General features: G+C 46.2%; 2 protein-coding genes across 3 annotated transcripts in view; both read left to right on the top strand.

Moving 5' to 3' along the window:
* TOGARAM1 (TOG array regulator of axonemal microtubules 1) overlaps positions 1-13,252 on the top strand; it is a 65,700-nt gene extending 52,448 nt beyond the window's left edge. For both annotated transcript variants that reach the window (XM_053284437.1, XM_053284436.1), the window contains 7 exons: positions 5,503-5,661; positions 7,078-7,204; positions 7,783-7,901; positions 8,157-8,346; positions 9,768-9,987; positions 11,418-11,504; positions 12,089-13,252. In XM_053284437.1, the coding sequence (XP_053140412.1) occupies positions 5,503-5,661; positions 7,078-7,204; positions 7,783-7,901; positions 8,157-8,346; positions 9,768-9,987; positions 11,418-11,504; positions 12,089-12,342 (1,156 nt within the window). In that variant the 3' untranslated portion in view covers positions 12,343-13,252. The remainder of the gene's footprint in view (positions 1-5,502; positions 5,662-7,077; positions 7,205-7,782; positions 7,902-8,156; positions 8,347-9,767; positions 9,988-11,417; positions 11,505-12,088) is intronic.
* A 3,361-nt stretch (positions 13,253-16,613) lies between these two features.
* Positions 16,614-27,061, top strand: part of PRPF39 (pre-mRNA processing factor 39) — a 55,509-nt gene continuing 45,061 nt past the window's right edge. Inside the window, exons 1-2 of the mRNA XM_053307959.1 lie at positions 16,614-16,764; positions 24,876-25,242. Coding sequence (XP_053163934.1) covers positions 24,913-25,242 — 330 coding nt within the window. The 5' untranslated portion in view covers positions 16,614-16,764; positions 24,876-24,912. The remainder of the gene's footprint in view (positions 16,765-24,875; positions 25,243-27,061) is intronic.

Genomic DNA, 27,061 nt, shown 5'->3' with positions numbered 1-27,061 from the left:
AGAAATACATTAGTGAGACCGTCAACTTCGAAGGCGGCATCAGCGCCAAAAGCAGCTTCTGCAACAGAGGTTTTGACATTGGAAGCTGGGTCAGGTCCGAAGCTGAGACGACTCCGGCTGAGGCAACGAGGTTGGCAACAGCATCAATGTCAACAATTGCTGCGGAAAGCTATGTGCTGGACAAGTATAGTGTGGAGGGGGCATTCGGCCACGACTTCGACACCGACGCGGGTCCATACAAAACGGTGGCGATAGTTCATGATTCGGAACTGGAACCTGTACTGGAAGACGAAATAGCCGACGAGATAGGCTTAGAAGTTCGACCACCAGCCCCTGCCGTCGGAGCGGAGGGCACTCTTCACTGCATTCTTCAGTCAGAAGAGTCTACGCCCTCCACTAACACCTTTCAGGGATTTAGGGACACCCCTCCTATACCAAAGACACCTTCCTTTACATTTCCCACAACTCCTACAACGGGCCTTCTGCCCCGGGGAGGGTGGCACAATGCTTGCACCATCTCCCTGGAAGAGTATTCTCTCTTCCAGCTGTGGTTATCTGAGAGAGACCGTCCAAATTCACCAAAAGAATTAAAGGAATCAGCAGTGCAGATGGCCGCGCCCGTAACTTTGTAGAGGTCAGTCTCTCTACAAGCCGATTGGCCTTCAGAACCGGTGAGAACAACCGTGAAGATGAGGTCTGTTTCGCTGCAGACTGCACAACTCCCTCAGAAAGAGGCGCCATCGAGGAGGTCTGTATCACTCCAAGCAGATCTGCCAAACCACTCAGTTCCCTCACATAGGGTGGATGTCTCTTCACAACTTAGCGGCGAGGTTCCTTCTGCTTCACCACTACCTCCCTCTTCAGGGGATGATGATGATCCTGATGGCTACTCGTCAGACACCATGGAGCCTGAAGCCCCTGAGGAACGCACGCTGCCTGATCCAAGTGACGATGTCGCAGCAGTCCCTTCTATTTCTCCAAATGAGGAGATGAAAGGATACCACCAGCAGATAACGGAAATGGCTCATATATTGGGCCTAGATGTAAAACAGAAAACGCTGGATTTGGATGATCCAGTGTATAATATGATGAACAAAGCTTCAGGTTTGCAGCCGGTGTACCTACCAATGTTGCCTCATATTTTGCAGGCAGCAAAGTCTGCTTGGGACGTGTTCCAGACATTGACGTCTATCTCCAAATGATTGGAAGTCTGTGTCCAAGAGGAAGAGAACAAATATTTGATAAGACCCCCCCCCCCCCGCACCAAACTCCTTGGTGATAGACTGTGCTACAACCTCAAAAGGGGGTAAACTCCATACGACTCCAGCGGACAAGAGCGGAAAGGCAAACCTATTCAACCGCTTGCCTCTGGTTGGGAAGGCGATGGTTGGGATGGCCTCATGTTGGGAAGGCGAACCTATTCAACCGCTTGCCTCTCAATTAAAATTGTGAACTATATTGCATGCCCGGCCAAGTACGCTCACTCGCTATGGGAACTTCTGTATGATCAACGTGCGTCTTTAGATCATGAAACATTTCTGAAGAAGTTTGAAGCTACCTTCCTACGTACCACTACTACCACAAGGCAGCAACTGGCTAATGCTAAACACTTGGCAGAGTCTGAATTGCGTACGCTGACATCCGCAATAGTTCTGAGGTGTCATGCCTGGTTGCAGGCCACTCAACTGCAACAAGATATGAAGGACTGTATTGAAGCTTTACCTTTTGGAGGGAAAGGTCTATTTTTGGATGACACAGATACAACCATGTAGCAGTGGAAAAAGTCCAAATTAACAGCACGCTCCTTCACAAACCAGAAATTAAATACCACTCGGTACCAGTCATATCAAAGGTATCAACCCTATCAAAAGAGACAGGGTTATTATCGACAGCCTGATCGACGGGATTACAAACGCCAATATCATTGCTACAATTGGCAACAGTTCCAGCCTAGGAACAAGAATAATCAACAAGGCCGCAACAAGGCAGCCCAGCAACCAAAGCAGCAGCTTTGATCTGCTACTGAGCCCACTAGCCTACAACATCTCGGCTTCATTTCCCCACAAGACAGTCAACACCAACATGAGCGCAAGGAAAAAGATCACCTGGGCGCCAGCCAGAAATACCATCCAACTGGCTAGTCATGCTCAAGCATGGCACTGTATAACATCGGACCAGTGGGTCTTGAGGATTGTTTCAACAGGCTATGCTATAGAGTTCTGGGAGATCCCTCCTTTCCAAGAGATGAGGTTCACACCGGACACTCCTGTCTTACGCGAAGAGGTGCAGGAATTGCTACGAAAGGAAGCCATATCACCAGTGCAGTGGGCTCAGGGCCAAATGGGATTCTATTCCCGGTACTTTCAGATACCAAAGAAGGACGAAGGAATTCGTCCGATAATGGACTTATGCTGGCTCAATCAATACATCGAAGTACAAAAATTCCGCATGACAACGTTGCAAGGCATCCTTCCCCTATTCCACGAAGAGCAATGGATTGCAACGCTTGACGTCAAGGATGCGTACTTCAATATAGGCATTCAGCAGAGCCATTGGAAGTATCTACGCTTCACCTTAGGAACTCAGATCTATCAGTACAATGTTCTGCCCTTTGGTCTGGTGATGGCACTAAGAGTGTTTACAAAGTGCATGAAAGTCATCGTGGCTCACCTAAGTGTACTCGGGCTATCGGTTTATCCGTACCTCGACGATTGGCTGATTACGGCAAGAACTAGGGAGCAGTTGCTCTCTGACATAGAGATTGTAAAGTCCCTACTGAGCGATTTAGGGATCCAGATCAACTGGAAGAAATCTCATCTATCTCCGGCACGAAGCCTGAAGTACATTGGGGCGCGACTCGATATGCTCCAGCAGATGGCTTATCTACCAGAAGAGTGGTATCTTTGCATATGCACCCTGGTTCGTCAAATCCAGATGACGCCACAGCAGAAGGCGAGGACAATACAGGTTCTGCTGGGCCTGATGGCCTCATGCATCACCACAGTGCCTTATGCGATGCTGCGGATGCGCAGTTTGCAACTTTGGTTCCTCCATTCTTTCCGTCCAAGACGCAACCCATAGTCCAAACAGCTGTTACTACCACGGAAGGTCCTGCTGTCATTGCATTGGTGGACAAAGGAGGCTCATCTCTTACGGGGGGTGCCATTCAAGGCTCCATTACCGTCTTGTACCCTGACAACTGACGCATCCATGCGGGGCTGGGGAGCCCACATGGGGAACAGAAGAGCTCAAGGCCTATGGAATCAAAGGCTCTTATGCATATCAACTTCCTGGAGCTGCTAGCTGCATACAAGGCTCTGCTCGTTTTCCAGAACAGTCTACAGGACACAGTACTTCAACTACAGATGGACAACACTGCAGTAGCCTGTGTGAACAAGCAAGGGGGTACGGTGTCACGGGCACTGTGCAACCTCAGTTTGCAGATCTGGAATTGGTGTATTCTGAGAGCTCTTCACTTGCAAGCGATACATATCAAAGGCAGCCTAAACTGCTTGGCGGATGTGTTGAGCAAAGAAATGGTGCTGCAGCAACATGAGTGGGAGCTACACGCAAAGATCCTTCAGGATCTATTTGCGACTTGGGGGAGGCCAGAGGTGGATCACTTTGCGACAGAACACAACAAGAAGTGTGATGTTTACTGTTCCAGGATGGGTCTGGGCAAACAATCAAAGGGCAATGCCTTTCAGTACTAATGGGTAAGGAGCTTCTTCTACATATATCCACCAACTCCGCTCCTTCCCAGGATTGTGGCCAAACTTCTTCAAGAACATACACGGGCAATCGCGATTGCCCCATGGTGGCCTCACCAACCCTGGTTCACACAGCTACTCAGACTATCGAAAGGGACATACAAACACCTCCCCAAGTGGAAAGATCAGCTGACGCAGAATCTAGGCCGGATCCTCCACCCCAACCTGTCAGTTCTCAATCTGACAGCATGGAGGATAGGCTTCTGAAGAAGATCCTTTTGAAAACTCGTAGAATATCTACGAGAAGGAACTACAAGGCAAAGTGGTGTAGGTTTTGCTCCTATGCTCAAGAACATCAATTTCAACCTAGGCAAGCAGAGCTTAAATATGTACTCATTTATCTCACCTCATTGAAGAGAGCTGGATTAGCTAATGTTTCGATTAAGGTCGACATGGCCGCGTTGTCTTCGCGGCACGTAGGCTGGGATGGCAAAACTGTTTTCACACACCCTAAGTGTAAGGACTTCCTGAGAGGGTTAAATAATCTATACCCACCTGTTCGTGAACCTGCTCAGAAATGGAGCCTTTCACTGGTTCTGGGGGCACTTACGGAGGCCCCATTTGAGCCCATGGCTTCAGCATCATTGAAATTGGCAACTCTGAAGACTTTGTTCTTGGTGGCGATAACCACGGCGAAAAGGGTGAGTGAACTCAGAGCCCTCCGGGTGGATGAACCGTATACCGTGATCCACCCAGACCGTGTGGTAATGTGTTTAGATCCGGACTTTTGACCAAAGGTCATCACCGATTTCCACCTTAACACGAATATAGTCTTACCAACCTTCTTTAAAGATCCGGAAACACAGCTTGACAAAGCAATGCATTCTTTGGATGTTCGAAGGGCTCTCCTTTACTATCTAAAGGACACACACCGAATACGTAAGATTGATCTCCTATTTGTCTGTGAGAAGGGCCGGCATAGAGGCCAACCACTGTCACGCCAGAAGTTGGCGTTCTGGCTAGTGGAGCTTATAAGGATGGCAGAATGTTCCTCCGCCCTCTAGGATTCGGGCACACTCCACCAGGGCTTATGCAACCTCCGCAGCGCACCTGTTGGGCATCAGGTTTCAGGACATTTGTTTGGCAGCCACATGGGCGTCACACCAAACATTTATCAAACATTATGCCATGGACATTAGATTGGCAGCAGCAGCTGATTTTGGACAGGCGGTTTTGAAAAGGATTCTACCATAACATCATGCACCCACCGCCAAACTCTACAGCTTGTGATTCACCCAGTCCTTATGGATGTTGGAACCACTATCCAGATAAACAGGTTGCTTACCTGTATCTGGTAGTGGTTCCATACCGGTGGTTCCAGCCGGCGGTTGGGCGTCGCGAGGAGCTAGAGAATTCTATCCGAAGTATGGTCTGCGCAGACACAGAACCCCAGTCCTTATGAATGTATGGAACCACTACCAGATCGCCTGTTACAGGTAAGCAACCTGTTTTTGCACACCTAGGCCCAGTTAGACACCCAGCTGTTACCAGTAACACAGAGGAAGGGAGGTGTGTAAGTGTTAGAGCAGAGGAAGGCAACCTTGGCTCTTTAGCTCTTGTTGAATTGCCATTTATTGTGGCTGGGCATGATGGGAGTTGTAGTTCAACCAGAGCTGGAGAGCCAAGATTGCCTACCCCTGGATTAGAGAATGCTTGTTTTCAGCATCACTATTTATGAGGCAAAATATAATCATGGCTTCCCTTTTCTGGATTTGTTTTTCATCCTCACCAGCCATTTGAACACAGCAGTGAGAAGATGCACAGCCCAGCACTTATCAGATGTTGTGGAACATATGGGACCAGGACGCATATTGTCTGGTATTAAGGATGTCACCGACAAGATTTTGTCTGCTGTAGCCAAATTTGTCCAGGATGGCTCACAAGAAACAAGGTCAGCAGATAAAGAGCAAGGGACTCTTGAATCTAAAGTGGTCTTCTTAGGATACTAAGATCTGTAAGCTTTTCTTAAAAGTTAAGCTTCTAGCTTGGTCCTTGAAGAATTTAAAAGATGGAATGACAGCAATAACTGATGGATTTGAGGTGAGGAGGAACATGAAGGAAACCCAAATGCTCTTTCAGCTCTAAACACCATACTGAGATTTTTTTGAACACTGATTCAGAGTTCCCTATCTTGAAGTGAATTTGGAGTAACAGTTTTGGGTAGTAGTGCAGTTTCTCTTCTAGTTGCAGTCTGTGGACTTCAACCTTTTGTTCAACCAGTGTGGTGTAGTGGTTAGAGTGCTGGACTAGGACCAGGGAGACCCGAGTTCAAATCCTCATTCAGCCATGATACTTGCTGGGTGACTCTGGGCCAGTCACTTCTCTCTCAGCCTAACCTACTTCGCTGGGTTGTTGTGAGGAGAAACCTAACTATGTATACTGCTCTGGGCTCCTTGGAGGATGAGCGGAATATACATGTTAAAAAACAAAAACAAAACATGCATTTTATAATGGGGCAAGTTGATCTAATAGTGAAGTTGCCACGAGAAAGTGAATGGTAGACCCTCTGGCTCAAGGTATCAGTCTGGAGGTTATGCTCTTTCTGCTCTCACTACTCCGTACTCTCCACAGTGTTGAATATGAGTGAGGGGTGGGAGGGAGGGGGGAGAGAGAGAAGCATTTTCTACACATAAGCTGGGAAAGTAAAGCTTTCCTGACAAGGGTAGGGTTTGTTGCTTGGTGTATATGAAGGTCTTTTTGCATTTTAGTTCCTTGAATTGTTGCTCTCATGGGTTTAGTGTTTGAGTACTCCTTGCAAATAAATTAAATGGCAGTGTTCTGTGTTCAGGCTGCTTAGGCAGCAGGTGTGTGCAATGAGAATACGAATATGTATGTATGTATTTGTTTATTTTGGCCCAAGGCCAGGACTATGGTATTTATATACCGCTTCCAAGCGTATTTTATTTTATTTTTTTTCTAAGCGGTTTACTTAGATATAAATACTATATAAAATGGCAAGAAATCATCTTGCCGCTTATATAGCTGAGGATTGCTAACTCTGTTTACCGCTGAAGATTTTTTGAGACTCCATGCCTGCAGATGTATAAAGGCCATCTGAAAGGTCAGTCTTTTAATTCCCATCCTGCAGGTGAGCGACTGGTGAGGAACAGAGAAATGGTTGGTCCCAGGCCACTCAGTGTGTCTGTGGGTGAGCTCAGGTTTCCTAGATCCAAGGTCCAATAGTGCTCTGCATTTATAAAGCCAAACTTTAGGCTAATGCTTTTTTAATAAGAATTTGTTCTGGGAGAAGTGCATCAGGTTATGTTTGTGAGTATAGACTAAACAAATTGATTGGTGGTGGTTCCAGGTACTATGGTCGGAAGATGCTCTTCACTTTGATGACACATGCAGACTTCGATAGGATGCTTGAAAAGTACGTGCTGCCAAAGGACCTGCCTTACGTTAAAGAGACTGTCAGTAGCTTGCGACAGAAGGTACACCATAATGCTCTCCTAGAATGTTGTGTGGGGAAAAAGTGAGATGGGAACTGGTTGGATTTGAGGGAGTTGTGATGATTAAGTCACCGCTGCTGAGGTATAGGCTTCCATTTTCAAGAAAAGGGCTACTTGTACCCTGTTGCCCTGGAGAAGAAGTGATCTCCACAGTGGAATAGAAGGCACCCAACGTCTTTTGGACCTGGTCAGTACTCGGATGGGGAAGCATCCCAAATTTGAGCTTTTGAGGGGAGATGGGAAACATTGTTCTTAATAACATCATGAATATATGGGCATGCACAGTTTTTCATGTGCTCTGTACTTTCCATTTGATATGTTATATATACAGAGCCTCCTCCATTCTGTCTCACCAGGAGCTCTCCCCACTTCTTTTTTTCTTTTTTTTGCATGTTAGATTTTTGAGCCCTTTAGGAACAGGGGTCCTTCTGTTAGATCACGGTTATTCTCCTTGAGGCTGCCATGCTCTACATGCAAGTGAATAAATTATGCAATATCAAGAGAAGGATCACGTATAGGAATTGATGAATAAACTACTTGTCTTCATAATGCTGTTTCAGGGGCTGGGGGAGATGCCAATAGTCACACCCTCAGCCAAAGGCAGACGCTCTCACACCAGCAACATGGACAGTTCAAGATCTGCTTCCATGTCGCGAGAAACACTCAGTGCTAATGACAGGTATAGTTATGCTCTCCTAATTTGGAAGCAGAATGTTGGTAAGTTGGATGCTCCTTGTCTTTGTTTATTGAAGGAGGCATTCATACAAATTTACAACCATGTTTGATCTGCAGCATAAGGTTTAGATCTTTGCGCTCTTTCCTGAGTTGTTAGAATGTTGCTTAACTTGTGCACCTTTTCTTGGTTATTAAAAAAGCTTTGTTCCATGCAGAAATATTGTTAAAACAGAATATGTCAACATTTCTTTCTTGGCAGAGACATTAGAGAAGTACGTGAAATGACCAGGAAATTAGTTCCCCGTAACACCCTGGAAAGTGCAGAATATGTGAAGGTCATAACGACTTTACTGAATGCAAAAGATTTCCGGGATCGAATTAATGGAATCAAACAACTATTAGTAGACACAGAGAAGAACCAGGATCTTGTGGTTGCAAACATTGTGAAGGTAACACTATACAGAGGCACCCTCTGCATCCTCATTAGATCTGGCAGGAAAGCTGCATTACACTGGATCAGACCATTAGTCCACTGAGCTCAGAACTGTATATTCTGACTGCCAGTTACTCACCCAGTTTTCCAGGCAAAGGTCTTTCTCACCACCTGCTACCTGAGAGCTTTTAAGTTGAAGATGCTAGGGAAACTTGGAACTTTCTGCATAAAGAGTATGCGGTCTACAACTGAGCCATGAATGTTCCTTAAAAATACAAAGGCGTCCTTCCTAGCCCTTTCCCACAGAGTATGGTCTTATTGATAACTGAATCCAGGACCTCTCGCACCCAAGAAACATTTCTCTAAATGAACAAGCTTGGCTTGAACACATTTCTGCCTCATGCATGGGATCAGCATTCCATGGAAGCACTTCTTGGTGGCCTCATTGTGGCTGCCATAACATATGGAATGGTCCTAAGAGAGAAGTATAGTCTGCTTCTTCTCCTCCCATTTCTTCCTCCCTGCCTTGTACATAGCTAAAATAGTTTACTCCCATTAGAGATTTGACTATTTCACACCAAAATGTGAGAGACTACATGTTGCGTCTCTTCCTTTAGCTCCCTTTCACCTTTGCAGCCTGGGATTTGAACTAGGAATCTCATGGCCTGGAAGTGGACCCATTTCACCAGGTTTCCCATCCTGCCCCCCACCCCAATAACTGAATTTATATGATACAGTGCCTTATTTGTTAAGCACATAAGAAAAAGCCCTGCTGGATCAGACTCAAGGCCTATCCAGTCCAGCATCCTGTTTCAGACAATGCCTCTGAGAAGCACACAGGCAAGAGGTGAGGGCATGCCCTTTCTCTTGCTGTTGTTCCTCTGCAACTGGTATTTAGAAGCATAATTGCTTCTGAGGCTGGAGGTGGCTTATAGCCACCAGTCTAGTAGCCATTGATAGACCTGTCCTCCATGAATTTGTCTAAGCCCCTTGTAAGAAATATCAGTTTTTCAGATATTTCCTGAACAGAACAGAGTTCTCCTTTAGGGAGTCCTAGCCCCTTCTGTGAACTAAATTCTCATGGTTTAGAAGGCTTAAAACAAGTAAGAGGCTTAAAACAGGTGCCCTTAATCTGCAATGAGGTTTATGAACTTCACTGTGTTTTGCAGTACTTGGTGGTAGGCCACTAATATTTCTGTGTTAGAAAGGGGAAACAGAGGCAGAAAGTCACAACTTGCCTAAGGGCACAGTGTGCGTTTGTTTCAGAGCAGGGGCTTTAATTTGGATCTCTCAGGGCCAGAATCCTTGCTGGTATTTAGATAGTATTGCTGGTATTTAGAGTATTTAGATAGACAGGCAAAGATTGAAGAGTTTAAATAATACATTTGCACAAAGAAACAGGATCCCCATTCCTTGTGGTTATGTGCATTTGTCTAGATCTTTGATGCCTTTAAGTCTCGCTTACACGACTCCAACAGTAAAGTCAATCAGGTTGCCTTAGAGACCATGCACCGGTTGATTCCTCTGCTGAAAGAGAAGCTATCCCCTGTTATCAACATGCTGATTCCTGCCTTGGTGGACAACAATCTGAACTCCAAGAATCCAGGCATCTACACTGCTGCCACCAATGTCATCCAAGCTCTCTGTCAACATTTGGGTAACAGCCTTTTTTCAGCTGCTAGTTTTGCTTTTACAAAATAGCATCGTAAAAAGAATTGCTTGTCGTTGGAAAGTAAGCAACCAGAATCTTTTGTGTTGCTTTACTATTCCTCAATTGTGTGTCTGTCAATAGTACAAATTACACTAAATCAAGAGTTCAAATGGCATACTAATTTTATTTATTTATTTATATTCAATTATATTTGTACATGGTCCCAAACTTCTGTGTCTGGGCAGTTTACAGTGACATAAGCAAATTAAAACAGAAATTAAAACCTTCAAACAGTTTAGAACCACAAATCTATGTAAAAAGCTTGGGTGAATAAATGTGACTCTAGAGACTTTTTAAAAGTTGTCAGAAATCAGAGGATCGATTTCAGCAGGGAGTGCATTCCAGAGTCTAAGGAGGGCAATGTTTGGAGGAGGGAGTGAAGGGAGCCCTGTTCATGCAAGTCTTGACTTCGGTAGTACTAATGAATTGGATAGTACTTAATGTTTGGTTCTTATCCCTTCCATGTGCAATTCAAGTGCTTTCGCATAAGGGCCAGTAGCTGTTGCAGGATTGCTGTGGAGGCCTCTAAGCTAGCAACCTGCTCTCTTCCTCCTGCCGTGCTTTTTGAAACAGCACAAAGAGCTGGAGAGTGGGCCATGTGGACCAGAGAACAATTCCTTCTCTCTTGTGTGTGCTTCTCTTCCCAGGGTGGCTGGGTGATTTGGGGGCAAAATAGGTGGAGGGGAGAAATCCAGTACGAATGCGACACATATTTATATACCACTTTTTAACAGAAGTCCCCAAAGTGGTTTACATAGATATAAACAATCAAACAAATAAATAAAATGGCTCCCTGCCCCCAAAGGGCTCACAATCTACAATATTTTGGGACATGCCAGGATTGTATGTGTGGGAGTCTTCCCTGCACTTGAGTGACCTCGTCTCTTCATTCCCACTCCTGTCCCTTCTGGAATGGAGGAGCGGTGGTGGTTGTGCTTGCCCACATGCCACCTTGGAGAAGGCGGCTCTTGACTCCCTAATCCCTCCCACTGGCCCATAGCATCCTGGTCAGTGAAGTGGCTGCCGTGGGCTCTGCTATCTTTTTGCGAATCCTTCCTGCTTGAATGAAGGCTGGATAGGCAATGTTCGGGGGGAAAACATAAAGCTGTATTAAAGTTGATACATTAAGTTACATATTATGGGGGTGGCGGGACTTTGTCCAACAGCCTTGGGAGTTATCAGGGAGGCCCTTTGATTTCAGGGAGGCCCTTGTTTTGTGCTTTCCCCTTGGCATGTAGTGCCAAGTCAGAAGAACCTTTTCCCATCTGCCTTGATCAGTAACAAAGATGGTTTTTTGGTGGGACTGAGTCTCCTAAAGCAAATTCTGGAGCTCCCATTCAGGTGGCCACTCATGTTTCTTCTTCCTCTGCATCTAGACAATTATCTGCTTCTCCAGCCGTTTTGCACAAAAGCCCAATTCTTGAATGGAAAAGCCAAACAAGACATCACTGAAAAGCTAGCTGGTAAGCCTTGTTAACAGGTTGCAGATTTTCTCCTTTTGCTTCCATGTCTTCCTGTTCAAGTAAGCTTCTCAGGGCCCGCCCGTCCAGTAAGATTCTGTGGTGTGTTTTCTTGAGACTGTTACTAATGCAGTCATTGCACAGGGTCCTAAGGTGCCTTTCCATGGTGCTAGTTTGCTGCATGGCTATGATGAAGCTGTGAAGCATGGAACATTGCTATCATCCTAAAAGCTCAGGTCAGATAGCAGATTAAAAAGCAGATGTAAAATAGTCCATTGAAAGTCAATCTGATTAAACCATCTGGAACAAAACAGGTATGTTAAACCACAACGCTCTGCTTAAGTGTAATCCGAGCATTTACAGTGTTTCTGGAAGCTGCTCTGGCTTCTTGAAAGCCATCCTATGAAGTGGGTTCATGGCAGCCCCTGGGGGTGCCTCTTTATCCCTGACTCATGGGAAGATGGTATTAGAACAGTATTCCTGCTCAACTTCAGCATGACAGTACATGAGCTGAAGCAACAGCCTCTTGCCATACTTCTGGAATAAGAAATAATCACTTTTCTCTCCCCCACCCCGCCCGATTTCAGAGCTTGTGGTTGAGCTCTACCCTCGGAAACCTCATGCTGTGGAGCAGAAAGTCCTGGTGGTTCTATGGCACCTCTTGGGTCACATGACCAACAGCGGCTCCCTGCCTGGAGCTGGTGGAAATATTCGGACAGCCATCGCTAAATTGTCAAAAGCGCTTTTTGCACAAATGGGTCAAAATCTGTTGATCCAAGCTGCATCCCAGCCCCCGCACATCAAAAGGACTCTGGAGGAGTTTCTTGACCAAGCTACGTGAAGCCTTGTATATGGATCCCAAGGTTGTGTCAGGTGACCGAATGAGTGATGGTGGCAAACTATTTTGTACGGGGCTGAGCATTCCTTCACAGTGCCTGCGCTTTTCATGGAGAAGCGAACTCAGAGTGGCCGCTTTTCATGACCAACCAGCGTCAAGGACTTTGCTTTTCCACTACAAGTCCTAGGCTTAAACCAAAATCAGTATGACCCTTGCAAACTCTCTCCTTCCTGGTGCTGTTCCAAGTTTCTGTGGAATTGGGATTGGATGTTTTTGGAAGTAAAGTCAACTCTGCTCATTTGCACTCTTCTTGTGACTCTGTGGCACAGTGCCCTGTGTGTACTAACGAAGATGAGATTTTAAAAATAGGAATAGTTTTAATCATTAAATCATGTTATGACATGTCTTCTCATGTAGCCTTATGTGGAAAAAAAATCCGAGAGAGAGAGATATGAAGAACAGGGTTCTGTGTGATATTTGTGGAAAAAATGTATTTTTAAATCAGTCCCACTCATTATTGTGCAGTGTTAGCTTGCTTTTGCTGCTGTTGATGTATTACATCTGCTTGACAATTGGGCATAATTACTTGCACACTGTTGTAAAACTTAACAGCTTATAATGAAGCATGTTGACCAAAATTTATAGAAAATGAATAATTTTTACCAATTTTGAACACACGTCTTAGAAATGTCACGTGTTGAATATAGCTTCCATATTTTAGTGTGAAAAATACTGAATTTTATCTGTCCGAAATTTATATAAAGGTGTTAACTTTTCTGCCCTGCTGTGCAATTCTCAGCGATATAGTGCCAGTTCTTCCTCCTCCTCTTCTCAGAATTTGACATCTGCAAGTACTGTATTCATTTGAAACAAAAAAGATGGTTATAAAAATAAATGGATTTATTTCTGTAAAGATCTGACTACTGCTTTGTTTCTCCCTCACTTTACTTGACCTGAAAAAGTTTTTTTTAATGGGAATGATAGCATAAAGCCTGACTGATTTGTAGTGAATTAAACTTAGTTTGGTACACAGTGGTACTAAAAATGCATGTAACAAACCATTAACTTGGGTGGCCAGTCTATGTGGAGTAGAAAAATAAGTGATGGGCAGAGTCACAGTTCAGGAAAGAAACCATTTGTAAAGGGCCAAGGGAACACAAAGGGTGACACACCAGAGCCTTGAGAAGAGCTATTTTTTAATATGTTGAGGAAGGAAACAAATTGCATCTGTGGAAATAACTCAAAGCAAGCTACAATAAAATGTAACTTCATGAGAATGTGTTCTGCAGGTTTATGTGATTTCCTGTTGCACCACCTTGATACGTTCCACCCACCCACAATATTTCATCAAACCTTTAAGGATCTGTTTGAGGCTGGTGAGGGCTTTCATTGTGAGGGAGAAGAGAAGGCGTGGGACTGGCTTGATGGAAATGTACTCCATCTCCTCCTAGAAAAGACCAAAGAACAGGAGAGAGTCGCTTCATCCTTGTGGGTAGACTTCACTAGTCCTGTCACAGATCCACCTTCTCAGGCCTGTGTTTTCACCCTGTTTCAAGAGTGCTTCAACCTTCTCTTTGGCACCCTCACAAACATGACTTCCACACAACATGCCCCCATCTGGTTCAGCCACCCACCCTCCAGTTGCCCCCCGGTTCCCCATGCTGCAAAGCACTCACTGGGATAGCTTGTGCTGCCAGCTCTTAGAAGAAACAAAGACCTCTTTCTTGCCTCGGTAGAGCTTCTCCATGCATCTCTGTACAAGTAGCAGACAGGGGTGTAGACTTCTCCGTTTCCGGGGCGGGTGCGGGGGGAGAGGTCTTGTGGTAAGGTAAAGTGTGCGGTCAAGTTGCTTTCAACTCCTTGCACCCACAGAGTCCTGTGGTTTTATTTGGTAGAATGCAGGAGGGGTATACCATTGCTGCCTCCCACACAGTATGAGATGATGCCTTTCAGCATCTTCCTATATCGCTGCTGCTTGATATAGGTGTTTCCCAGTCTGGGAAACATACCAGCGGGATTCGAACTGGCAACGTTTCCCTGCTGTGCCACTTAAGGTTTGTCCCCTTTGCTAAGCAGGGACTGTCCTGGTTTACATTTGAATGGGAGACTACATGGGAGCACTGTAAGATATTTCCCTTAGGCACTGGGATTGCTCTGGGCAGAGCACCTGCATGCATAGAGTACCACTAGCTTTTCTCTTTCTATTACTACTAGTCAGAGAATCATAGAGTGAAAGAGCCCGGAGAGGTAGCTGTTCTGCCCCCTAAGAACCTGCTGAGCTGCTACAAAGACAACACAAGACTTGACTGTGTTGCTCAACTTATTGATGAACTTGAGCATGAGAGCTTGCTGATGCTACCTGGCAGCCCAGGGGGCGTGGGCATTGCTTCCCCCAGGAAATCCAGAGGGGGGGGCTTGAACCCCATTGGCCCCTCTGGGAAATCCTGTAGGGGCTTGAGCCCCACCGCCCCCACGAAGTGTGGCATCCAGTTCTGAAAGGGACAAGGATGGAGCTGTTAAGTAGGACAGACAGGGTTTCCACATCCCTTTTCCAAAACGGACCCAGCAGGTACCCCGCTGTGAGAAGCAGGGATCCTTGCCATTTGCAGTTAGTATCTTGGCTTAGGGGAAGGCCCTGGGCTCTGAGGGGTTCTGTGCCTTCACTCCTTCTGATGGCATTTTGGAGAGATCGTCCATCTCCAGCCTTGTAGTGATGGTGCCGGCTGTTAAAACTGCCAAGTGGGTTCAAGAGATGGAGAATGGTAAGATGTTGGTTGTCTTACCAGCCATGCCACCCCCCCCCCCAGGGTTTATTCTAATGTGCAGCTGAACACATTTTGTGTAGTGGAAAGTATTTTGTGTAGTAGGAACTCTGTTTCGGTGCAGTTGTGGAAATGGTTTAATAAGGAACAGAGTTGTAGAAGTAAATGGGTGGGCGGGGGGTGGAGGAGAAGTCTGTCTTCCACTATCATTTGGGAAGGGAGGCAATCTCATTCATTCATTGCAATGCACCTTTTCCCTTCCTCCTTGTATTTTTCTATCCTTCCTTCCCTCCCCTCTGTTAGGTTTCCCCTTTTTCTTTTTCAATTAGAAAAAGCTTGGGAGGTCCTCACAGATTGGGGATGGGTGCTGAGCACCAGATTCTTGTGCAGTTGGGGAGGGAAGCTTAAATAATCCTTGCACCATCTTAACTTGCCCCGCACTCCATCCCAACAATTCCACAAGAACAAGGGTTTCTTCTCTTCCTCCCTAACTGCTCCTTCATAGGAACATAGGAAACTGCCTTATGCCGAGACAGACCCTTGCTCCATCTAACTCAGTATTTATTTATTTATTTATTTGATTTCTTTGCCGCCCTTCCAAAAATGGCTCAGGGCAGTTTACACAGAGAAATAATAAATAAATAAGATGGATCCCTGTCCCCAAAGGGCTCACAACCTTAAAAAGAAACATCAGATCGACCCCAGCAACAGTCACTGGAGGTACTGTATTGTGCTGGGGGTGGATAGGGCCAGTTATTCTCCCCCTGCTAAGAAAAGAGAATCACCACGTTAAAAGGTGTCTCTTTGCCAAGTTAGCAGGGGTATTAAATTTTAATTGTTGTAATGTTTTAATCTATCTGTTGTTATTGTTTTGTTGTAAACCGCCCAGAGATTTACGTTTGGGGCAGTATATAAATGTTTTAAATAAATAAATAAATGGTAATTTTTTTTCTCACAACCACACTGTGAGGTAGATTACGCCGAGTTTCATGGCTGAATGGGGGATTTGGACTCGGTCTCCCTGGTCCTAGTCCAACCACTACACCCCACTGGCTGGTTTCTCTTCCACTGGCTCCTCCACGGCCCAGGCTTCCTGGGATTGTCTGGTCTTTAGCAGCTGAAAAAGGAGAGAGAGTTCTCCGCCTTGGATTCCCCGAAGTTTTTGGACTACAACTCCCATCACCCTCAGCCGCAATTGTCACATCGTGGCTGAGGGTGATGGGAGTTGTAGTACAAAAAATCTGGGGATCCAAGGCTGAGAACCCCTGTTAAAAATAGGGTGGGGGAGGAAAGTCCCTCCCTTCCCTCCCCCGTGAGCTCAGCAGACCCCCTGCATTTCCACGGCTCTCTCTTAATCAGCAGAGCGGCAGACCCTCTCTAGCCTGGTTGTCTCATCCGGCGCATGCGTGCTCATACTCCGTCCTCAACCCCCCCAGCGTTGGCGGCGCGGGTGTTTGTGCGCATGTGCCACCAACTCCCTCCCCCCCACCCGCGCAGCTCATGTCGCGCGAGGAGGGGCGGCTTCGGGCCTGCGCAGTTGCGCCTGCGCAGCACAGTCACCGCGTAAGGCCGCGGGCGGAAGGTCGATCTGAGGTGGCAGCGACGACGACGGCTGCGGCTGGGCGGAAGAAGGGCCCGAATAATGGCAGAACTCGCGGGCCCGGTGAGATGGCGATGGCGGGTGTTGGGGGGAGCCCTGGTCTCCCGCTGCCCGGGCGGGGGGGCAGGAATCGGGAGGGAATCGCCGCGCGCCTCCCCCTGCCTCCCGCCCCAGCCAAGCGTCGGTTGGGCCAGCCTCCTCCCCCCGCCCCCAATCCACGAGGGGAGCTGAGGGAGAAAAGGCGCGTGTCTGAGGGGAGAGTCTGCGGGGACGGCGCCGCGGCGGGGCCCCCCAGGAGGATTCCCTCAGGATGGGGGCGGGGAGGGAGAAAAAACCCACCCCCGCCCCACTGGAATAACCCCTGGGGGGTGGGGAGAAAGAGTCCCCCTCCCGCTCTGCTCTCGCTTCCTTTCCCAGGCGGCGCCTCCCCAGACTTGTTGGGGGAAAGACAGAGAGAGAGAGATCTGCGGGCTGCTGCTCATTCTCCGCACCCCAAAGAACCGCCTCGCAGCTCGAGGGGCCCCCCTCGCTCTCTCTCTCTCCCCCCCCCTCTCTCGGGGGCCCGGATGCTGCTGCTTCTCCGGGGAGCGTTTTTTCCACCCAGCCCGCCTGCTGCCCCAGCAGTGGCCCGATCCCCAGCGCTTGCCTGCCACGTGGCCCCAAGCCAGCCCCCCCCCCACACACCCGGGGCCAAGGAGGCAGCAGCCGGGGCGGGGGGGCTCTTCTCCTTGCCCCCGCCCCCCAGCCGCTCTGCCTGCAGGCTGCCTTTCGTCGGGTATGGCTGAGCCACCCGCGCTGCTGCCTCCTGGGGCGCCCGCCAGACTCGCTACTCGGGAGAGGGGAGAGAAGAGAAGAGAGGAAGGGGGCAGGCCGCTGCTGTTGCTGCCGCCGCTGCCCCAGGGTGCTGCGAGGGAGGAGGCGGCTCCTCGGATGAATATCGAATTTCTCAAATTGGCTTATACAGAAAAAATAAACAAGTGGGTTCACAGTCTGAAAAGAAATATAAGGTAGACGGCAACAGCAGCCACTGGAGATATGTTATGCCATACCAAAGTATAGGCCGCTGCTCTCCTATCCTGTATATAAGAGATTTACACACTAATTATAAGGTCATTGCTTCTCTAAAAGGTGCCTCTTTGCTCATCAGGGGTAAAGCAAGGCTCGGTTCTATGCACAGGGGAACCAGAAAAGCTGCCTGGCTTTCTGTGAAGTCATGGATCAAGTTTATCTCAAAGCCAAGGTGGCTGACCTGGAGAAGCTCAGGGAGGCAGAGAGAGATGTGGATGTGATAGAGGCATCTCAGGCTGACAGCTCCTTGGCTGTCATGGAGAATGAAGGTCTCAAGGGACATCAGTCTGAGGAAGAGGGGGCTGCTCCCTTAGAAGGGTCATGCACCCATATGTTCTTGCACAGAGGATACTTCTCTGGGGTTTGGGGGCCTCCTAGTAGTGGGTGGTTCAATCGTTAGGGGCATAGAGAGATGAGTTTTTGACCAGTGTTATTTCTAATTTTTTTCATCTATGTGCGGAATGCATTTTGTTCTGGGCAGCAGTATCCCTCTCAAGGTGCCTTGGCCACAACAGGCAGCTGGTTTTAAATCAGTTGGGATCGGACACAAACCGCGCTGGGCATCAAATCCCCAGGATCACTTCATTCCAGTGCCATTCATCCAATGACCCTTTTGCATGAATGCACAAAATGGTCTCTTGCCTCTCCCCCGCACCACGCCACCTCCCTCCACCACTTAGCCCTCCTTGGTACGTGTGCTTGCTCCCCCTCCCCGAGGAAGGTCCACTAGCACTCCCTTTCTGTAAAGCCCGAGCCAAGGCGGCACTCCTCTCTCCCTCCACCGCTTAGCCCTCACCACGGCATGATCCCAGCCAGAGGTTCCACCACCTGGCAAGGTCACAAAGGGGACTGCAGACTAGGTGGTTACAGAGGGCCGAAGGACCACAACACCCCACCGATGCAAGAAGGAAACAGGGTTTCCTCTCAAGGCGCCTCAGCCGCAACAGGCAGCTGGGTTTCAATCAGTCAACCTTTGGCTGCAAATAATGAGCATGCAAGAACCAGCAGCCCTTCAAGTGGCACCCACTGCCATACCTTTTCCTCGATGCCCCCACGCCGCATACAGTTTGAAGTTGTAAAGATAAAGATAGCTGTAGGAAGATCTCAGCAGCACGTGGAGGCAAGGCAGAAGCAGGGTCCCGTGCCTCCATTATACTCCTCCTTTCCCTCTTCCGTGCCATGTGCAAAATTGAGGAAGTGAGTGCCTTGATTGCAGTTGTTTTTTGGGGGGGGGGTTGACTCCCAGTCAGGGACCGGCACTCAACCCTTCGGGGACCAGCAGTGGTCCAGGGACCGGTGGTTGAGAAACTGTGGTCTAGAGAGGCTGTTAGGCAATGCTGGGGAGGAGTCAGGTATTGTGGTGTTCATCAGGACCACCAACGTTGGGATATGCAATCGTGCAGTCAGAAAGTCCTGGAAGCCAAATTTAAGTTGCTAGGTAGCATATTGAAGTCCAGCACCCCCAGGGTAGAGTTCTTTACCTATTCCATGCACAAGGTCATTGAGACAGGTGGAGCTGAGGAGTCTCAATGCATGGATAAGACAGTGGTGCCAGGAGGAGGGATTTAGATTTGTTAGGCACTGGGATATACTTTGGGGCAAGTGAAGCTTGTACAAAAGGGACAGGCTTCACTTGAGCCAAGATGGAACCAGGTTGCTGGTGCTTAAAATCCACATAGTTGCAGAGTAGCTTTTAAAAGGACACCTGATGGATTGCTGACAGGAACTGGGTGGTATCTGGTTGGGCGAGCAAAATCCCCTAAGGTGCAAGGGTGTAAACTTTTCAGATAAACCAGAAGGGGACAGAGTAGAACCACGAATAGAGCAGACAGAAAGACATGGCAGCTGGTTCATTCCTGGATTCGCAGTAGATGAGTCGTTGGTTTCAATGGCAAACGGGGTTAGAGGAATCACGGTTGTGAAGCAACCGAAAACAAGGTTAAAAAATGGAAAGAATTGCCCCAGAAATGTCCCCCAACCACCACCACCCAAATCACCCCCCCAACCCCCGATCTTTTTTAAACTGCCAATCCGCAGATAGTTAGGTGGCGGTTGGTGGGAGTGGTCACAATTTCCCAGTCGCAGATACTCAAATCCGCAATTGGGAAAACCACAATAGATGAGTGATGATTGTTCTTTCTTTAATGTGCTCACTTAACTATAAATCAAACATAACAAAAACCTCTTTAGGGCACTGGAAATTTTTCTTGAAAGTTTTGAGATACATAATTTCCCTGAAAACCCACACTATAGACCAGTGTTTCTCAACCGCCGGTCTGCAAGGTGTTGAATACCGGCCCGTGAGGCATCACTAATAAAAAACACACACACACACCCAAAAACAACAACAAATAATTTTGGGCCGGCAGGAGCTCTTCGGAGTTCATTTCCAGGCAGCTCTCTCTGCTGGATAATGTTCATTTCGCTTCCTTGAAATGAACATTATCCAACAGTGAGGGCTGCCTGGAAATGAGCTCCGGAGAGCTGCCCAAAATCATTTTTTGGGGGGTGCCTGGGGGTGAGGGTGACCCCCTTACTAACTGTTGGTACAGGAAACTGCACATGAATAATGTACTGGTCCATGACTCCAAAAGGGTTGAGAAAGACTGCTATAGACTGAACCCAATGACACTAGCTAAATTGTGCTCTTTATTCCTTCCTGGAAAGCTGCTGTAACTTATTCTCGAGCTGCTTTGATAGTTCAGGCTTCTTGTATCTTACTTCTCCATGGATTTTTCTAGCATTCCTGATATGCAGATCTTGTGCAGGTGGAACAGGAAAGGTTGGTCAGGAATTTTTCTGGTCTGTTTGTTCTTTGATGTTCTCTAGTGTTCCATTTCAAGAGAGTTACTAAGGTCAGGGGTCAGAATTTGCTTTGATTTAACTTTATTTTGTCCAAGAAGGGTAAGCTGTTGCTGAAATGAAATTGCAAGATAACTCTTCTGGATGATAGCGCTTTTAAAAACATTGGTGTTTGGGTTTTGGAAAAGCTTTTAAAAACATGTTGAGTACAAGTAAAGAGCAAGGATAAATGGGATCTTAGGCAGTATTTTTAAATTGTGTGGGTTTTTTCATTGCACTTCTAAGGTTCTTAATCAGAGACGAAAATATCAACTTTTTTCTTTTGCTACAAATATAGTCTCCCCAGTGATTCTTTCTTGCTAAGGAATTGAACTCCTTGTGAAGGTATAAAAATGCACCTCCTGTTCTGATGGAAAACACAAGGGTGTTTTCTTCAAACCTCCCCCTGGAACCATGAGTCTGGAGACTCTTTCCTGGCTTTAAATGTACAGGTGGCCCTCGTTATTCACAGGGGTTCCATTCTCGCCTATAGGCACAGATACATGAAACTGCAGTTGTTGAAACTGCGTGTAATAAATAAACAAACAAATAAATAAAATAAGAAGGATCACCTGTATTTGACATTTTATTCTAGTGTGTTATCTTGTGAGTTACTTTGAGCACTATGGAGGAGAATATATAAATACATTTCTGAAGGCATCCTCTTTCTCTTTGAATCTACTTTCCCCCTCTTCTTGTTTTGGCAATGGGTTTAAAGTCACAGGGACAAATTTTCCAAGGCATTTCTCATGTGAGGAGAAGAAAAAAATCCCATGGATCTATCCCTGGGAAAAAGAAAATCTTGGGTGCCTCTACCAAAATGTTAGGAGGTTGGATGACCAGGTACCTGGGATTTTAAATTTATGGTTTGACATTTTGTGAAGCAAATAAAATTCATAAACATGATGACACAAAATAAAAACTGTATATACACAATACTGGGTTATCATATTGTAAGGGTATCTTTCCATAATGTTTAATGACCATTTCTAATATGACAAACATCTTGGTGATTATTGGCATTACTCATCAGCGAGAACCAACAAATGGTGAAAGTGTCAGATATATTATACATCTGTTGTGTTAATCTGTCAATTAATGCTAATTTCCAGTCTAGTGTACCAGCAGTCAAGGAGGTAACTGGGAATTTGCCAGCTCTGCCTTCTGACCCATTCCTGACCATTCATTTCAAGTTCTGGAAAACTTACAAAATCTATAACCAAAAAAAAAAAGTGTTCCACTTTTAGTGTGGAGTTTTGACTCTCTTGCTGGTTAATCTTGTGCCAGCAATTGTTAGATATGCTTGGGTTAGCTATTGTATTCAGCATGAAGGGATATATATATCTCGCAGACATGGAATTGCCAAGCTGCAATAGGATGTTTGGATGAGAGACAATATTTTATTCTAAAATATTACCCCTGCAGATGGGGAAAGTGCGAGTTGATCGAATTAGATAGATGTGATAGCTGAGAACAACAGTGAGCTAGATAGTCTCACTTTTTGCAATTCCATCTTCAGACTTCCCCCTGGAACCATGAGTCTGGAGACTCTGTTCTGTTTTTTTGGCTCATGCCTGAAATATCCAGCTTTCCAATATGTTCAGAAGAAGAGCTTGCAAAACCTGAAAGCTTTCCTCACGTTCTCCTTTGTGAGTTAGTTTTAATGAAAGGGGTTGCTTGCCTGATTTGTATTGTGGTTGAAACGTGACCATTTTTTCCAGTTTCCCTCCCTCCTGCAAATCTGGAATTGAGCAATGAAAATTTTGCACTCCATTCTAAAAGCTTGTTTAGTATCAATTTCCCATGCAGAAATTCTGGAGACAGAGATGATTTTATTGTCCCAATTACAGGGATGCACCGATTGCTCATCATAATCTAGGGCCTTGATTACAGGTTGGTTGTTGGCACTGTTTTGCTCAGAAGCTGTGTGGGAGGATGCCCACATTGAAGTCTTGACATATAGATCTCTAGGCTTGATAAAAATATGTAGATAGTGTCTTCCCCAAGCCTTGACTCCCAAAGTTGGGGATCATCACGGAGGTGATACATGACCCTCAGGGATGGGATGGGATTTTGCCACTCCCTATTTGTAGGCTGGGGAAGCTGATTAGCCAATGCAGGCTTTTTCTTGTGCCTCAGTTTGCTATAAAAGCTCCTGCTCCTGCTTTGAAGATTCAGGACTTGGTCTACAGAGAAGAGGGAGGGTCTCTCTGCCCATGTGGAAGGCTAAATCTAGAAAGTTGTGCCTTCAAATTCTTATGTGAGGACTGGGAGTATTTGGGCTGCCTTGCCTAGCAAGCCTGTGGGAGAGGGACCTGAGAAGAAGCCTGTACTGTTATATAGAATATTATATAATTCTTTTTCAACAACAACAAAAGTCCTCAAAGTGGTTTCCATAGCAAATGGAATAAGGAGATGATTTTCTGACCCCAAGAGGATTTACAGTCTAAAAGAACCACAAGGGAGACACCCGCAACAATCACTGGCAGTGACGCTTGAATATGGATAGTTGCTCCCCTTGCCAAATATGAGAGCAATCGCTTGAAAGGGTTCCTCTATTATTTATTTATTTATTGACATTTTCTATCCCGCTCTTCCTCCAAGGAGCCCAGAGTAGTGTACTACATACTTAAGTTTCTCCACACAGCAACCCTGTGAAGTAGGTTAGGCTGAGAGAGAAATGACTGGCCCAGAGTCACGCAGCAAGTATCATGGCTGAATGGGAATTTGAACTTGGGTCTCCCCAGTCCTAGTCCAGCACTCTAATTTATATTACTTAGTTGTAATATAGACTTAAAGCTTGATGGAAACTCTTTCCTCTGTCTTGGCTAGTTTTTGAGAATAGCGAGTGGGATCAGTGTGTGCTTCAGAGAGCTTGTAGGGCCTTTGGTACTATGGGCACAGTGATAGTAATGCAGCCTGCAGCTGAGTTCAGGTAGACTGATTCTAGTTGGATAGAACAGCTTCACTTTGCAGGAGGATTGTGGATTCCCCGCAGTCTCCCCGCAGTCGTCTTTTTTCTAAACTAAAAAGCCCCAGGTGTTGTAGCCTTGCCTCATAAGAAAGGTGCTCTAGGCCCCTGATCATCTTGGTTGCCCTCTTCTTCACCTTTTCTAGTTCTATAATGTCCTTTTTTAGATGTGGTGACCAGAATTGTACACAGTACTCCAGGTGTGGCCGCACTATAGTTTTGTATAAGGACATTATAATATTAGCAGTTTTATTTTCAGTCCCCTTCCTAATGATCCCCAGCATGGAATCGGCCTTTTTGATGACTGCCGCACATTGAGTTGACACTTTCAACGAGCTGTCCATCACGACCCCAGGATACCTCTCCTGGTCAGTCACCGACAGCTCAGATCTCATCAGCGTATATTTGAAGTTGGGGTTTTTCATCCCAATGTGCATCGCTTCAGTCTTCAATGCTTCTTCACTGCAAGCAGTCTTCAATGCTTCAGTCTTAATCAGTACAGCATAGTGGCCGACACATTCCCAGAGAAAAGTATTAACCTCCAGTTGAAGGGATGCCACTACTCTGTGATAGGGCAAATGTAGCACGAAATGTAATATGGGTGGCACGTAACCTAGGTTGTGTAAGTTAGCTAAGAGATCCAGTGGTGCAGGTTGTTCAGGCTACGGAGACATTTCCACATTTTTCTACTCAGCTTTGAAAGCTGTACCTTGTGATGTGAGCACTGAAATTGCTCCTGATGTTTATCAGGAAAGGGATAGGGGAAAGGAAGGGGATTGAAAATAAAACTGCTAATATAATCAGTGGTCCCTCTAATTTTTTTCATCTCTGTGCAGAATGTGTTTTGTTCTGGGTAGAAGTATCAAGGCAGTGTGTATGCACCTGCATTCAGAGTGTGGCCTTCCTGATTCAACCTGAGCGGGATCTAAAATTAACTGAGCGGATATCCAAAAACTTGCGAGAACGTGCACATGCCTGTAGTCCGCAGAGAGAGCCTAACAGTAATTTACTGTTCACTCAGTATCTTATGCACTGGTAAATAGAGCAACTTAGCCGCAGGACAGTATGCTAATTATGGCTCTGTGGTATCTGGGCATGTATTTCAGCTCAATCATTGATGCCCAGGGTGCCTTGGGGCACATTTCTCCCCCATTCAGCTTCTGTTCCCCAAGTTGTTTATCCTTTTCTGTCTGTGGCTAGGATGATGGGTGCTGTCAGGGACCTCTGCTTTGAGATGACGATGTTCGTCATCACAACAGCACAGGATGATGATGTTCGTTTTCCGCTTCAACAGGCTATTTTTTAACGGAGCAAGAGGAGTGTCAGTCGCTATGCAGAGTTCAGATCATAAGGATGATCACAACAGCTTGAAAAGTGAGATCATGGGCAAAGCCACTGAAGCCAAGAGCGAGCAGGTGGCAGATTTCGGCACAGAGATCATGAGCGTCACAGAGATGGAGCAGTCTCCTGAAAACTCACCTGGAACCAATACCCAGGAAGAGAACACCCAGGACAGTGAAATGCCAGACACTGAAACTCTAAAGACTTCTGATTCCGATCCTTCATTCCCTCCAGAGTTTGACAAGTTCTGGAATGTAGTTGAGACAAACCCACAGGATTTCACAGGTTGGGTGTATCTCTTGCAGTATGTAGAACAAGAGGTGAGTGGTTTGGTCTCTCTCCCTGTTGGTTTTCTTGTTGGTTTTCTAATGTCTACTGCTTCACATATCTAACCCTATTTTATCCTCAAAGTCTTGGGGAAAAGATAAACAAAAATATAAAATGCAAGAGACGTTAACATTTCTGTTAAAATAACTCTTCATCATCTACTACTAAATGCTTGCTTTGGTAGAAACACTTTAAGAAGATATTTGTATTCAGGCTTTCTCTGACTTCGGGAGAAAGAAATTTTGAAGCAAACAATGAAAGTGAGACTCTGAATGTGTTTCTGGGTCCAAATTGTTGCACAGAGGGTACAAATAGAAGGCTACTTGGGATCTTTTCAATATTTGATAACAGCTAGCTTGTGACAAAAAGGAATGGTAGGCTTGTATCCACTCAAGGTGGCCTGCTTGCAAGTGTAATTACTTGCCCCTTTGCCAAAGTAATCATTTCCTCTTTAAAAAACGGGGGAACCCACTCCCACTTTTGGAGAACTGTGTGGTTCTTCCTTCCATTGTGCTCTTTCCTCTTTCCATCCACTCAGAAGTTCCAAGAAGTGTGTGTGCACATGGGAGATGAGAGAGTTGGCAACCATGAGGCTAGATTTGATCTGGGAGCTGCCAGGTGCTGAGAGATGTTGATGAGCAAAGGGAAGGGCACTGGCTGACATTCTAACAAAGCGTGTTCAAGGGACTGAACACGCTTTGTTAGTCTTAAAAGGACTGTGGGGGCACAGCGGGAGCCCTTGCACAATTCCTCCTTCTACCCTGCATTCCCGCTGTTGCAGAAGAGCTCTTAGAGCCTGGAGTGCTTTCCACCCTCCAGAAGGGCTTTGCAAGACAGGAAATATGTTGCTGACCCTCAGTGATGCTCAGTTTCCAATGTGATGCTCAGTTTCCAATGTGGGGATGGCTCCAGACTCTAACGGCTCTTGTGCAACAGTCAGTGTGTAGCAAGGAGAAAGGGGGAGCTGTGCAAGCACTCCCATTGCACCCCTGCAGTCCCTTGAAGCATACATGCTTGGTTAGATGTTTGTTGTCTAAGAAGTACATTGGCTTTAAGAACGTCATAGGTTGCCAACAGTACTTTGGTGCCTTCAGCACTATAGGAAGCTGGAGCACTTTTGTCAGAAGGTGGGCTCTCCCCAACCTCCCCCACGCGAAAAGGAATGTTCTGGGGTTTTCTGACATGAATCCCTTTTGCCATTATGTTATGCCTGCTTGAATTCCTGTAGTTCTCTATCTCAGAGACAATTGAAAACGGACAGCAAGGAAGCTGAAGTGGACTTAAGAGTCCTGGGACTGTAGAATATTACAATTTAAGCACGTGAAACCTTTTTAAAAGAGCAATCTGCTGCCACTTGTTAGGGGAGGATTCATGTTTGTACAGCCCTTTAAAATGCTGATTTTTGGTTCTGTGCTTGACATTAGATCAAATGACACTTGTACATATTTACTTCGCAAGCTGTTAGACTGAAGTAGGTTTTTTTTCTTTTAAAAGAAATACATTCTTTTAAGGCTAAGGTTTTGGGAATGAATTTCTTTCACTTATATATTTGTGGCTGAATTTCAGATTATTTTCTTTGAGATCTGCAAATGTTAGTTTGAGTCTGACTCAGAGATTCTGACTAAAGTTGAATGTCGAGATACTGATTCTTAGAGAAGCATGTCCTGACAGAACCTGTGTGGGCCATGACAGATACACAGAATGTGGCAATGCAGAAGTTGCCAGGTTCAGTCCCTAGCAGCATCTTCATGTGGAATGGGAAAGGCCCCTGTTTGAAACCCTGGAGAGCTGCTTCCAGTCAGTGTTTGATAA

The sequence above is a fragment of the Hemicordylus capensis genome, chromosome 1 (genome assembly GCF_027244095.1).
Source record: "Hemicordylus capensis ecotype Gifberg chromosome 1, rHemCap1.1.pri, whole genome shotgun sequence".
NCBI lineage: Eukaryota > Metazoa > Chordata > Lepidosauria > Squamata > Cordylidae > Hemicordylus > Hemicordylus capensis.
The sequence above is the reverse complement of the archived record's forward strand: the minus strand, read 5'-3'. Positions and strand labels throughout refer to the sequence as shown.